This window comes from Acanthochromis polyacanthus, chromosome 6 (genome assembly GCF_021347895.1).
Source record: "Acanthochromis polyacanthus isolate Apoly-LR-REF ecotype Palm Island chromosome 6, KAUST_Apoly_ChrSc, whole genome shotgun sequence".
Lineage (NCBI taxonomy): Eukaryota > Metazoa > Chordata > Actinopteri > Pomacentridae > Acanthochromis > Acanthochromis polyacanthus.
The window spans coordinates 11,022,831-11,035,844 of NC_067118.1; the positions used below are offsets into that span (position 1 = coordinate 11,022,831).

General features: G+C 39.0%; 1 protein-coding gene across 1 annotated transcript in view; it reads left to right on the top strand.

Annotated features, from left to right (window-relative positions):
* The window catches only part of LOC110959452 (helicase ARIP4-like), a 118,260-nt gene that overhangs the window by 100,855 nt on the left and 4,391 nt on the right, over window positions 1-13,014 (top strand). The window contains 17 exon segments of the mRNA XM_051949919.1: window positions 1,110-1,330; window positions 1,543-1,725; window positions 4,073-4,206; window positions 5,547-5,743; window positions 5,845-6,048; window positions 6,137-6,275; window positions 6,378-6,555; window positions 7,291-7,509; window positions 7,797-7,915; window positions 8,079-8,203; window positions 9,116-9,215; window positions 9,313-9,518; window positions 10,897-11,072; window positions 11,614-11,810; window positions 11,890-12,089; window positions 12,187-12,276; window positions 12,486-12,581. Of these exon segments, the coding sequence (XP_051805879.1) occupies window positions 1,110-1,330; window positions 1,543-1,725; window positions 4,073-4,206; window positions 5,547-5,743; window positions 5,845-6,048; window positions 6,137-6,275; window positions 6,378-6,555; window positions 7,291-7,509; window positions 7,797-7,915; window positions 8,079-8,203; window positions 9,116-9,215; window positions 9,313-9,518; window positions 10,897-11,072; window positions 11,614-11,810; window positions 11,890-12,089; window positions 12,187-12,276; window positions 12,486-12,581 (2,784 nt within the window).

A 13,014-nucleotide genomic window follows, 5' to 3' on the forward strand; every position in this document is an offset into this window, starting at 1 on the left:
ATCACTGAGCTGAACTAATAGGAGACAAGTATAGAAGGTAAATATGTATGGCATGTAGAATCACTGTTGTTCGTCAGCGTTGGTACCACCTGTAGGCAACATGTTGATTCCATTCTTTTTTCATTTTTATAGAATGAATATATTTAAAGAAATATAGCATTTGTTTTTCTTTATTATGAGTTACGGCATCGTAGCTTTACTGTGCTGCACAAAAGAGGTGCAGGACTTTATATTGTAGTTCAAAATGAGCCCACCGTGCATAAAAATGTAACAAGAACAAAATGTGCTAGAGGCTTCGAGGATTACATGTGTATGCAAAACTTCTGCATTGCTGTTTACTCATCCATTGTGTATGTGGAACAGGTAAAGCTCACCATTGTTACCGTGAAGTTTGGAGACACTCAGGTGTTTCATTGTATTCAGGCTGAAGAAATAGGTTGTGTAATGGAGTGTCCTTGCTCCCATTGCTGTCTGACATATTGTGGTATGTGTGAGCTTTAGGTACAGGAACAAAATAGTTTCTCATCCTGCAATGGTTCCTGCATCTGCAAGAGAAAAATGTGTTTCCTGTATTTAGATGGAAAAAGCATTTTTCAAGTTTAAACCGTAATGTTTCTCTTTTCCCCTCCTGTTTCCCTGCAATATAAATTTCTGTACTTTTATGCAAACAGAAAACACATGACTAGAAGTGGCTAGAACTCAAAAATGTCTTCATTGCAATATGACACAGCCATAAATCTTGTATTTTTTTTTCATTTTTCATTTGTCTCCATACTTGTCTCCTATCAGCCTAGTTTAGCCAAAAAGTCCCACAGATTTTGTCACTTTTTAAAAATTGTTCAGTTGATTGCAGCTGTTGGTTGCAACAGGGAGTGCAGAATTTGTGTTATTTTACAGAATTTTCTCGGTGTTAACAGTTAATTTTTGACATTTTTTAAAGATGACGTATGGTGATGTTAAATTTTGATTTGGCTCTTTTTCTACACAGAACTGAAGGTCACACATGATTAGTGAGAAAATGTGACTGTTTCTTCTTGTTTTGACACTTTCTGACTTCAGTAAATGGTGTCATCTTTTTAAACCTTCCTGTATCTGTTTCGTCTGTTTAGATATCATAGATCTGAGTTCAGGGGAGGATGACAGCATCATCCACGTCAGCAGCGAATCCACCCTCGAGGAGGAGGACAGCGAGCCGAGTGGTGCGCATGCCAACGATGTCCTGAACCAACCAGACGACCAGGGCAGAGTGCTGATCAATCTGAACCACCCGACTGCAGAGACAGACATTTTTCTGTCGCCCCAGCTGACCCGAGTGATCAAACCTCACCAGGTAAACAGATATTCTGCTACTAAAACACTTCAGTCTTATCAAAATGCAAAAACGACTCGCCCCAATCTGCAGCATACTCAGAAAAAATCCCTCCTGTTGAATGGTTTGAACTAAGCTCTACCTTTTTTCTATACCACCTTGCTCTCTCCTGTTTTGCCATCTTCCTCTTCTTCCTCATTTCTTCTTCTTCACTTTCGCTGCCTTCCCGTCAGATCGGCGGTGTCCGTTTCCTGTATGACAACCTGGTGGAGTCAGTGGAGCGTTTCAGCAGCAGCAGCGGCTTCGGCTGCATCCTCGCCCACAGCATGGGTCTGGGCAAAACGCTGCAGGTCATCTCCTTCATCGATGTCCTGTTCAGACACACCCAGGCTCACACCGTGCTCGCCATCGTACCCGTAAGCAACTGTAGAGTTTTTTATCACAAATTTTGTATTAAAATGACAGAATTTGAGGATTGAAAGCAAGATGACGTATAAATGTTCCATGTGGGACTCCCAGTTAAGGTTAAAATAATAATAATAATAATAATAATAATAGTAGTAGTAGTAATAGATATTACAGGACAAGAGCACATCTGCAGAAGTAATTTTGATGTTTATCCTGTAGGTGCTGGTAAATTTAGCCAAATTAATAGTTCATTTCTTACATTTTTATGCGTGTTTATATATGAATGTATAATTTTGATAGCCTAGCCGCGCTAGACCCATGTTCTTAAGGCACAAGGGTCTAGGCACGCTCGACAGGGAGGGAGGCGGGCTAAAAGGTTGTCTATCAAATCACTCTGCAGCAGTTGGGTAGGTATACAACCAATCAGCGCAACGAATAGGCTCCTAGAGCGCCGGAAATCAGAGAATAAGGTAGTTCGGTGAAGCCTTATTTATACAGTCAATGGGTGAAGCTCAAGTATATTACAGACATGTTAACAGAAAGATTATTCAGAGTCGGTGCTAATGGAGCTCAACGACTGTTGTCGTTTTTGTTGTCGACCCTGGCAGAGAATTAAATTCGTTGCCGTGGGTTGTCTAGCGCGGCTAGGCTAGTTGTTTCCGGTTGTTTCTGTCAGAATCGTCGTGCCTCTGTCGTCACTTAGTTACGCCCGCCTTCTGACTCTACACTTCATGGTGATTGGTCCGGCCAGTTTTAGGAGAATCCAGCCTCGAGCCTTATGGAGGGTAACTAGACCCACCCTGGCAGAGAATTAAATTCGTTGCCGTGGGTTGTCTAGCACGGCTAGGCTATAATTTTGATGCTTTGAATAGAAAAAAACCCCAAAGAATATGAGCTGATTAAATGAAAAAATATGGTTCGAACAAGTACTAGGACACAATATACATGCAGACAGCTTGAAATTATGATAACAAAAGTGGGATTAAAGGATTTTATTGAAAAAATTTATGTAATTTTGTTGTTTATCCTATAATTGCTGGTAAATGTAGTTAAAAAAATAGTGGATTTCTTAATTTTTTATCTATGTTTATGGCTTAAAATATAGTTTTGATACAATGAATTAAAAACAAAGAATAAAATTTAATAAACCAAAAACATCTGGATGGAACAAGTATTTGGACACAATATACATACAGCTAAAGCCCCAAGTTATGATAGAGGAAATGTAATTAAAGGATCTTACTGAAAACATGAAAGTATTTTGATGTAGATCCTGTATTTGCTGGTATATTTAGCCAAATTAATGGTAATTTATTATTATTTTTTTATGTGTCCAGATAGACTTCCAGACTCATGTTCTCACTGCCTTCAACAGGTTAAGTCTGATCATTGTGGGAAGTACAATTTAGGTGCAATGAATCAAAAAACAAATAATTTAAGTTGATTAAATCAAAATATGTGGATGAAACTAATACTCTGACACAATATATATGCAGACATAGCTTGAAGCGGCGATAACAAACGTGGGTTTAAAGGATTTTAGTGAAAACATTCATGTAATTTTGTTGTGTATTCTCTATTTATTTGTAAATTTAGCCAAATTAATAGTAGTTTTTTATGTACTCAGATAGATTTCCGGACACTTGTGCTCACCTTACAACAGATGCTAAAATTGAGTCTGTGCCACATGGGAAGTAAAGTTTCAGTGCAATGAATCAAAAAAGTACAAATTCTGTGTTCCCATTAGAGATTCAATTACGAAAAACAAATATTCAGTGTCTGTTCGACTGAATTGAACTGAACTGCAGGCTGTATTTACATAGGACAGCAAAAAAAAAAAAAAAACTGACTATAAAAACAGAAAATATTGTCAGATTTTAACTTTCTGAATTTCCTTGAACTTATTATATGCAACTTTAGGTTTCTTCAGGAAAATCAACAAAATATAAACTTAAAATTGGGATTTTTCATCAAAAATTGAATGAAAAAATGTTAAAATATACCCCAATTAGCAATTCTGTTCATTATTTTTAATTAACTGAACAATCTATACTTTGGATGACATATCATTTACCATTAATAATTACTATAAATAGCACAGTGTCTTATAATTATGTTGTTTGTTGTACACTAAGGGCATTCAAATTGAAAAATTACTGATGTGAAAATGAGAAATGTTAGCATTTGTGAAGTTGTAAAGAGCATGTTCTCAGTATCTGAAATGATTGAATCAAGTCGGAGATGAAATTCTGTCAATGTCAGTTGATCATGTCAGGACTGGATAAGACGTGAACAGGATCAATACGGAGACTAGAGGACAAAAAGTGGTTATTTTATCTCCTCGTTTCATTCCAGGTGAACACGTTGCAGAACTGGCTGTCAGAGTTCAACCTGTGGGTCCCGCCCCCTGAGGCGTTATCTCCAGATACCGACCCGGCGCTGGTGACGCCACGAACATTTAAAGTTCACATCCTCAACGACGAGCACAAGTGAGTAACAAAAACGGAAGCTTTAATCCTCATTTTTAAAACCTAAATCCCGCTGTTTGTACGTTGGAACAGCGAGACGCACAACGGAGCAGCTACACAGGACCTTCTTATCGATTTATATAAAAGCGGCAAGAAAGAATAAAAGACCAAAACAAATCTCAAGGTTCCTTCTTCCTCGCAGGGTCACAGCAGACAGGAAACTTTTCCTTTCTGCTAAGCTGACCTTCTCGCCTGCCTCCGCCTTTAATCCCCAGCTGGCTCGGCCTGTCTTGCGTCTCTTTCCGAACAGCTGCGTTGCTGGAAAGATTTCCAGATTCTCGTGCAGTGTGTTTGGGATTAGGGGTGGAAGAAATACGGCACAGTGAGAGTGCAGTTCCGTGATGCAGGCTGAAAGTGACACAGTAACCTCATTCTGTCTGTCAGCTCAGTTACAATAATCCTGCAAAGCATGACTGTTAAAAATTAACTAAATCAACAAGCATTTTCACCTTCTGTTAAAGCTCTTCTCAAACATAATTGCAATTTATTACAACAGGAATTACTGAAATTCTTGTTTCCCCTCTTACACCAAGCAGTTTTGGGGTGTTTCTATGCTCCTGACATATTTTTCCTCAGTGTGGGCTCATTTTTTACTGCAATAGAAAGTCCTACACCTCTATGGAAACAGCATGACCATGACCAGAAGTACACAAAACTCAAAAAAGTCTTCTGAGCATTATGACACAGTTATAAGACCAAAAATCATAAATTGCTTATGTTTTTCCATTTGCCTCCATATTTGTCCCCCTTCAGCCAAGTTCAGTCAAAAAGTCCCAGAATTTTTATCAATTTGTTTTGATTTTTCTGTTGATGGCACATGCCTGTCAAGTATATTCTTGGTTGCTTTGGGAATCACTTTTTTTTTTTTTTTTTACATAATGTTCTTATTTCAAATTGATTTGTTTTTTGATTTTTTTTAATGACACCAACAGTCTAAGGTGACTTTACAATTTTAAGCTTAGATTTTATAAATTTTCCAAACAAAAGTCACACATAATTAGTTCAAGAAGCATGTAAAAGGTAAAAACTCAACAATTTTTATTTTATTTATTTATTTATTTATTTTACAGTTTTTTGCTCTGATAAATGGTTTAATATTGGTGATTGTTTTTAATATGCCTTTCAAACCTCCTGGCAGTTTCATGCAAGATAATCTCTGTTTATTATGTTTTTTCTTCTCTTGTTTGCTCCTCAGTTTCTTTGCTTTCATTCAACTATTTCACTCATTTCATGGTTCTGCTTAAAGGTGCTGAAAAGAATTGCATTTTAAATCCATCTTTATTCTTTCTTATGCGATACAGGAACACAGCAACCAGGGCCAAGGTGGTGGAGGACTGGGCTCGGGACGGAGGGGTTCTGCTGATGGGATACGAGATGTATCGGCTGCTGTCGCTGAAGAAAAGCTTCGTTACTGGAAGGAAGAAGAAGAGCAAGAAAACAACTGGACCTGTTGTTATCGACTTGGATGAGGAGGACAGGCAGCAGGAACTGCTTAAAGGTAGTAGAAAATGAGGAAGATAATAGAGGTTGCACACGGAAAAAAAAGAGGTCCAATGTGGAATCTGTCAGAATTAAATATCACCATTTGTCCTCCTCCAGGTATTGAGAAAGCCTTGGCCCGGCCCGGTCCAGATGTGGTCATCTGCGACGAAGGACATCGCATCAAGAACTGCCACGCCAGCACGTCCCAGGCTTTAAAGAACATCCGAACCCGCCGCCGCGTGGTCCTGACCGGGTATCCACTGCAGAACAACCTCATCGAGTACTGGTGCATGGTCGACTTTGTCCGACCTGACTTCTTAGGTAGGAAACTGGATCTGTGGAAGGTTACGTTCCACAATTACCTGCTGAGATGTTTGTTTTTTAAGCAAAGATCTTGTTCGTATTTCAGGTACGCGGCAAGAGTTCAGCAACATGTTTGAGCGCCCCATTCTGAACGGGCAGTGCGTGGACAGCACACCTCAGGACATCCAGCTGATGAGGTACCGGAGCCACGTCCTGCACAGCCTGCTAGAGGGCTTTGTCCAGAGGTAGGAGTCAGAATCACTGTCCAGAAGCACAATCTTCCCTGAACATTGTTAACCTTTACTAAGTCTTTGCAAAAAATTTACTGTGGTTTGTCTTTAATCCAGGCGAGGCCACGATGTCCTGAGGGACCAGCTGCCCTCTAAGGAGGAACATGTGATCCTGGTGCGTCTGTCTCCCCTGCAGAGGGCGCTGTACACCGAGTTCATGAACCGCTTCAGGGAGGCAGGAAACACCGGCTGGCTCAGCCTCAACCCGCTCAAGGCTTTCTGCGTCTGCTGCAAGGTGAGCAGTGAGTCTCAAAGTCTGTCTGTCACTTTTTTACTTACTGTGGGCTCATTTTTCACTGCAATATGAAGTCCCACACCTCTATGGAAACAGAACAACTCTTGACTAGAAGTACAGAAAACTCAGAAATGTCTTCTGTGCAAAATGACAAAGTTATACCATAAATCATACAGAAAGAAAGAAAACAAAAGTTAGATTTCTTTGATTATCTATTTTTAAAACAACTGGAATCGACGTGCAATATTTTTCTAAGAGCCTGCTGATGTTACAAATACAGGAAAAACGTCTAGGAAACTCTACAAACTATAGATGTTTGCTACCTACGTATTTAATTTCCATCCTTGTCTCCTGTCTTGTCTGCAAGTTCAGTCAAAATTCTTGTCACATAAATATTGCTAATGGTTTGATGGTTGCATCTATTAGAGCAGAATTATTTTTTTTTTACAAAATCTGGTTAGTGCCAAAGGGTAATTTTTGGCATTTAAAAAAAACATGACAAGTAGAATAAACAAATGTTATCGAAAATTACATTTTAAATGTATTTTTCCATTTTAAAAAAATATAAACATTGAATATCCAATGATTCTTTCTGCTTTTACAGTCTTTGAGTCTGATAAATGTTGTATTTTCTTCAGGAAAACGTGTTTTTGGGGTTCAGAAAGTTAAGGCAGCAATCATAAGGAGACATGTTGGTGTTTTTTTCACTAAATGCAAATTAATGTTGTTCCACAGATTTGGAACCACCCAGATGTTCTGTATGAGGCCCTGCAGAAGGAAAACATGGCAAGCGATCAAGATTTAGATCTGGACGACATCACCTCAACGGGAAACGCCCGATGTCCAACAGCACCCAATCAAAAGTCCAAGAACCTGGACAATCCCAATCCTATTGCTGGACTGAGTCTGAACCAGCTGCAGGAGAAAGCCAACCAGGTCATCACCTACGAATGGGTATGTTTTAATTCCAACAAAAGCTACTGTGTTTAAGTTTTTAATATGTTCCTGACCCCTTTAACACTTACTGACTGGAGTTCCATTTGTCCTAAAGCAAGATTTCAGTAATATTGCTTCAAAAATATCGGTATACATGAGCATTTACACACTGTCTGGCCCATAACTTCACTTCAACACTTGTTTGTGACCCCGCCTTTTCAAAATTGAGTTGTCTAAATAGAAACAAGACCTAATCTGCTGATCCAAGAGCAGTTTTAACCTTGTCTTTCTTCTCACACATCCAGGCGAAGGATATCATGTGTGACTACAAGCCTGGCATCCTGGAGAACTCGGCAAAGATGGTTCTGCTGTTCCATTTAATCGAGGAGAGTGTCAGGAAGGGAGACAAACTCCTTGTTTTCAGGTAAAAGTTCACACAAAAAACACCAGATATGAGGTTTTTGGAATTAAATTAGAAGAGCAACGGTTTGCAGCTTTTCTCAGCTTTACTCTCTGCTTCTTAAATGCTGCTTCCTGTGACATTTGGATGTGATCTGATCTCCTATTCTGCTTGTTTCCTCCTGCAGTCAGAGTTTATCTACGCTCACCGTGATTGAGGATTTCCTGGCTAAGAGGCCAGTGCCTCCATCGCCCAACACAACCAGCAGAGACAGAACCAACCAGACCTGGGTCAGAAACCTCAACTACTACAGTAAGTCATCATTTATCTTAGTTAAGGTGATTCAGTCGATATTTTGAGTAGAAAAGTTATTTTAAACCCAGATGCAGATAACGGCAGGTGTGGCTCAGGAGAAATTGTCTATTTTGACATTTGTTGTGATGAACTAAGCTTTTAAATCTGCTATTTATAGGAGGAAATGTGTTCCTTAATGTAGTGATTTCTTTTGTACACATCTCTCATTAACTTTCAATGAGTCCTGCCATCTACTGGTGATTTTTTATGATTATGCACAAACATCAGTATGCACAACTGTTGGGTTCTTTTGCCTAATTTAGAGATATTTAAATGTTTTTCTTTAGAAATATGAGCTGCATCTCTTAATTAATTGCTTAAGCAGACTAAGAAAAAAGTTATTAAAGACTAATCTCAAGCAAATCTAATTTATCTATGGATATCTACATGTAACTTCAACATGTCTTGTACATTTTCTTTTTTATGCCTTTATTATATTTTTATATTTAACCTTATTTTTCTATTGTAGTTCTTGTCCTACTACTTTCATGCCTCATCTGTATTCAGCTCCTGTAACATGTAAATATCCCAGAGAAAAGATAAATAAAGTTGATCTTATTAAAGTTTTGTTTTAAATAAATGTATGGTTATTTGATGTTACACAAATTTATAATCAATTATTACCTTTTTCCTCTCTGTTTTTATTTTTCCCTTGTGTTTACTTTATTTATTTCTTTATATGTTACAAATAAGAGTGTATGAGTGATCTGATGTAGTCAAATAAGTAAAGTAGAGCCTTTAAAATGAATAAGGTGAAAACGCATGGAATAAAATTAATTAAACCATCAGCTAAAGCAACTGGTAAATCATCACAGCACATAAAGCTGCAGAAAACACTATTTTGACTATGTGGTATTTGGTATTTTGAAGGACTGGATGGAAGCACAACAGCCTCAGAGAGAGAACGACTGATAAACCAGTTCAATGATCCCTCCAACACCTCAGCATGGGTCTTCTTGTTGTCAACCAGGTAACATACAGCCACAATATTAGTACCATAAAATTAAGGTAAAGAAAAAAAACTGAGCACACTTTCATCTTCTTGCTGATCTCTGTGTGGATCTCAGGGCTGGTTGTCTCGGTGTGAACCTGATCGGAGCGAACCGTGTCGTAGTCTTTGACGCCTCCTGGAACCCATGTCACGACGCTCAGGCCGTGTGTCGTGTTTACCGCTACGGTCAGAGGAAGCCATGTCACATCTACCGACTGGTCTGCGACTTCACGCTGGAGAAGAAGATCTACGACCGACAGATCTCCAAACAGGGAATGTCAGGTGAGTTCAGAGCAGCTGCAGAATATTACAATGTCCGCAGTCAAATCGCTACCTCTAAACTCTTCCAAAAATGCATACGTGCCAGTGTTCATAGCACATTTTTTTTTTTTTTTTTTACATACTGGCAACATTTCCAATTACAAATTCAGTACCAGACATACTTTAGGAAAAAATTTTGATGCACTTTTCTTATGCTCAGCCGCTGAAAAATTCACTTCATTGAGACAAAAACAGAAAAATGAATACTCTTTAAAAGTGGAACCCCAAATTTACACCAAAAAACAGAAAAATCTTAGAGAATTGTCAGGTTTCAATTTTCTGACAGAACTACTCATCTGTCACTTACAGTTTAGTTGGGAACTTTAACCAGATTCATGCTTAAAATCATGATTGCAGTTTATTCCAAATGTCTCAATAAATTTGTCATAAAATAACCATTTGTTCTGACCAGATTCTGCGGGAAAAAATAATTAATTCTGTAGCTCTTAATGGAACCTTGAAGTCATTACTGACTCTACTGCGACCAACCAAAATTTAGAGACTTTTCAGCTGAACTGCAGGCTGTGAATAACAGCTAGACGACTAACAGAGAAATAGGATTAATGTTAATTAATGTAGTAAAATACGTACAGTATGTAGAGTCACCATTTTTTCTAGTGTTTGTAACGTGAGCACTTGTAGATACATGTGAATTCCATTTTTAAACATTTATAGAAAAAGTAATCGAAGAAATGAATCTTAATTTCTTTATTTATTTATGATTTATGGCATAGAAAACTACTGCACAAAAGAAATTCTTGATTTCTCTCTGCCTCCAGCAGTGGTTGGTTGGACCATATGAACAATGCATTTAGCAGTTTGTGAAGACTGTAAAGAGTTCAAACTGTCTTGTGAGTGACAGTTTACAAATTCATGTCAACTTCCTTCTATGACAATTGCACTTTTGACTTTAAAGCTTTTAACTTTAACTATCTGAAATCCAATCACATTATCTGTCAGAAAAATCACAGTTAGATATTTTCTTTAAGTCATGAATGATTGAGCCCTACTTTGTCAAGCATGTATCAATAGTCGGACTCACTGAAAACCTCAGTCTGAACCCTTCTGTGTGAACAGACCCCCCAAAACTAAATAATCAGCTTTGTGCTGAAGCTGCAGCTCGTCCGCTAAAAGGCTTTTGTCTGACAGAGTAAACTGTCCCAAGTGTTTGCCCTAAGCTTTGACTGCTGAGAGACACATTTAGGCCACTAAGAGTGTCTGTAAAAGGGAGCCTTTATCTCCTATACTTATTTTGCCATCTGTTAAGTTTTTGCCTACATATTTTCACATACTCAGGATTGGATTTTTAATGTTGTCTTTTCCCCTCTCCCTCCTTTAGACCGTGTAGTGGATGATCTGAACCCAGTGCTGACCTTCACCAGAAAAGAAGTGGAGTCTCTTCTTCATTTTGTGGAGGAGGAACCAGATCCCTCCCAGGTGCAGCTTAAGCCTCAGGAGGAGATGGAGAGCGTCCTCGGGAAGGCTCTGTACCGTTACTCTCACCTGATTACAAAGGTAAAGGAACAGAGACTTTTATCCTTATGGACGTTATAAAGACAGAACATGTGGGAATATTTTATCAGCTTCACTGGCTCCAAGTCTGCAGGATTTTTGCATTGTGCATTGCAGCTGAAAACTCATTTTCTAAGGACTTGCAGATCATCTTAACTAGAGATAATTAACAATAAGTCACCTTGCAGCTGAATGAAAACATCAAATGCCTCCTTAGTTAACCACCGAAATGCATTTTTAGAATACATTCGAGGTAGGAGCTACGCCAAGTGCTTGCAATTACACTTTGCTTTATATTTGTAACATCGTTTCAAAATAGCCTGTGAGTTCTCAGAGCTAGAGAAGCGGTGAGTCATTTGGTGATTAGGGTTCCCCACTTGGCACTTTTCATGTGTTTTTATTGCTGCAGATCGGCATAAGCCACCGAAAATTAGTGCTTACATGGTGGCATTCTAAATTACGGGCAAAGTTTTCTGCAAGTGGAAACAGCGAGATGCTATGAAGGAATGAGGAAATTTAAAACTCTCTCCATCCTCTATTCCAGCAACCATTCCCTCATGAGTCGCTGCTGATCGACCGCAGGGAACTGAAGCTGAGCAACGCCGAGAAGAAAGCCGCCAAGAAGGGCTACGAGGAGGAGAAGAGGGCCTCAGTACCGTACACCCGCCCATCGTATGCTCACTACTACCCAGCCAGCGACCAGAGCCTCACCAACATCCCTGCATTCAGTCAGAGAAACTGGTCAGTGATTCAAGGTTTTCTCAAAATCTTGCACTTTGTCAGGTGTAAACATCTAAACCTGATTGTAAAATCTCCCCAGGCGTCCTCCCACTCGCACTGAGGAAAAGCCGCTGACCAGCGTCCGGCCAGTCCAGTCGGCTCCAGTTCCGATGATGCCTCGCCAAGCGACTGCAGGCTCTGCCCTGGACAACGATTCCTCCAGGTCCAGCCTCGGAGGCTTCCCTGTCAACTGCCTGCAAAAAGCTGGCGTGTTTGTGCAGAAAATTGTCACCACTACTGGTAGGCAAACTGTACACACACTCTTTGTTTATCCATATTTCCTTGTAATATTCATGTTTGTAGACACTCTTAAATCATTCTTTTCTGTGTCTTCTAGACATCGTGATTCCAGATACTAACAGCTCCACAGATGTTCAGGCCAGGATCACCGCTGGAGAAAGTATCCATGTCATCAGGGGAACAAAAGGTGCAAATCTCCTTTTTTTAGACTCTGGAAAATTTTAATTTCTGTGGTCCAGCTTTTCAAATTTAAGCGTTTACTGCTTGTCGCACATAAGTGAGCTAAATGTCTTCATATTGTCAGTTAGCAAGAAAACTATGAGAACGATTAATCAGTTTTTTTTTAATCAAACTTCTGTGTTTACTGACAATTTCTTTCACTTTTGACTGTTTTAGGGACTTACATTAGGACGTCTGATGGCCGAATCTTTGCCATCAGAGCAGCTAATAAAACCAAGACAGTGGAGGAGAGTACAACAGCGCCACCCAAAGGTAAGATGATTATTTTACCAGAATTGCTCCTGTCATGTTTTTCTTCACTGTGGGTTTATTTTTCACTGCAAGAAAAGGTCCTGCACATCAATGGAAACAACACAACAACAGCTAGAAGCAGAGAGAGCTGAAGCATCTTCTGTTCAGAATAGCAAAGTCATGATCACACAAATGATTAAAAAAAACTTTTAAAAAGTTCAGTTTCTTTGATTATGTATTTCACAAAAACTGCAAAAACTGCCATAAACATGTACAGAATTTTGCAAGTGCCTTCAGGTATTACCATAACTAGAAAAAATGGTGTTTGTACAAAATATAAATATTGTAACATTTGTAATTGATTATCATATGTATTCTATCTGCTTGAGAAATCACAATCTGGAATTCAACCAGAAGCCCTCAAATTTTTGTCTCATGACTCTTGAAGTGCAAT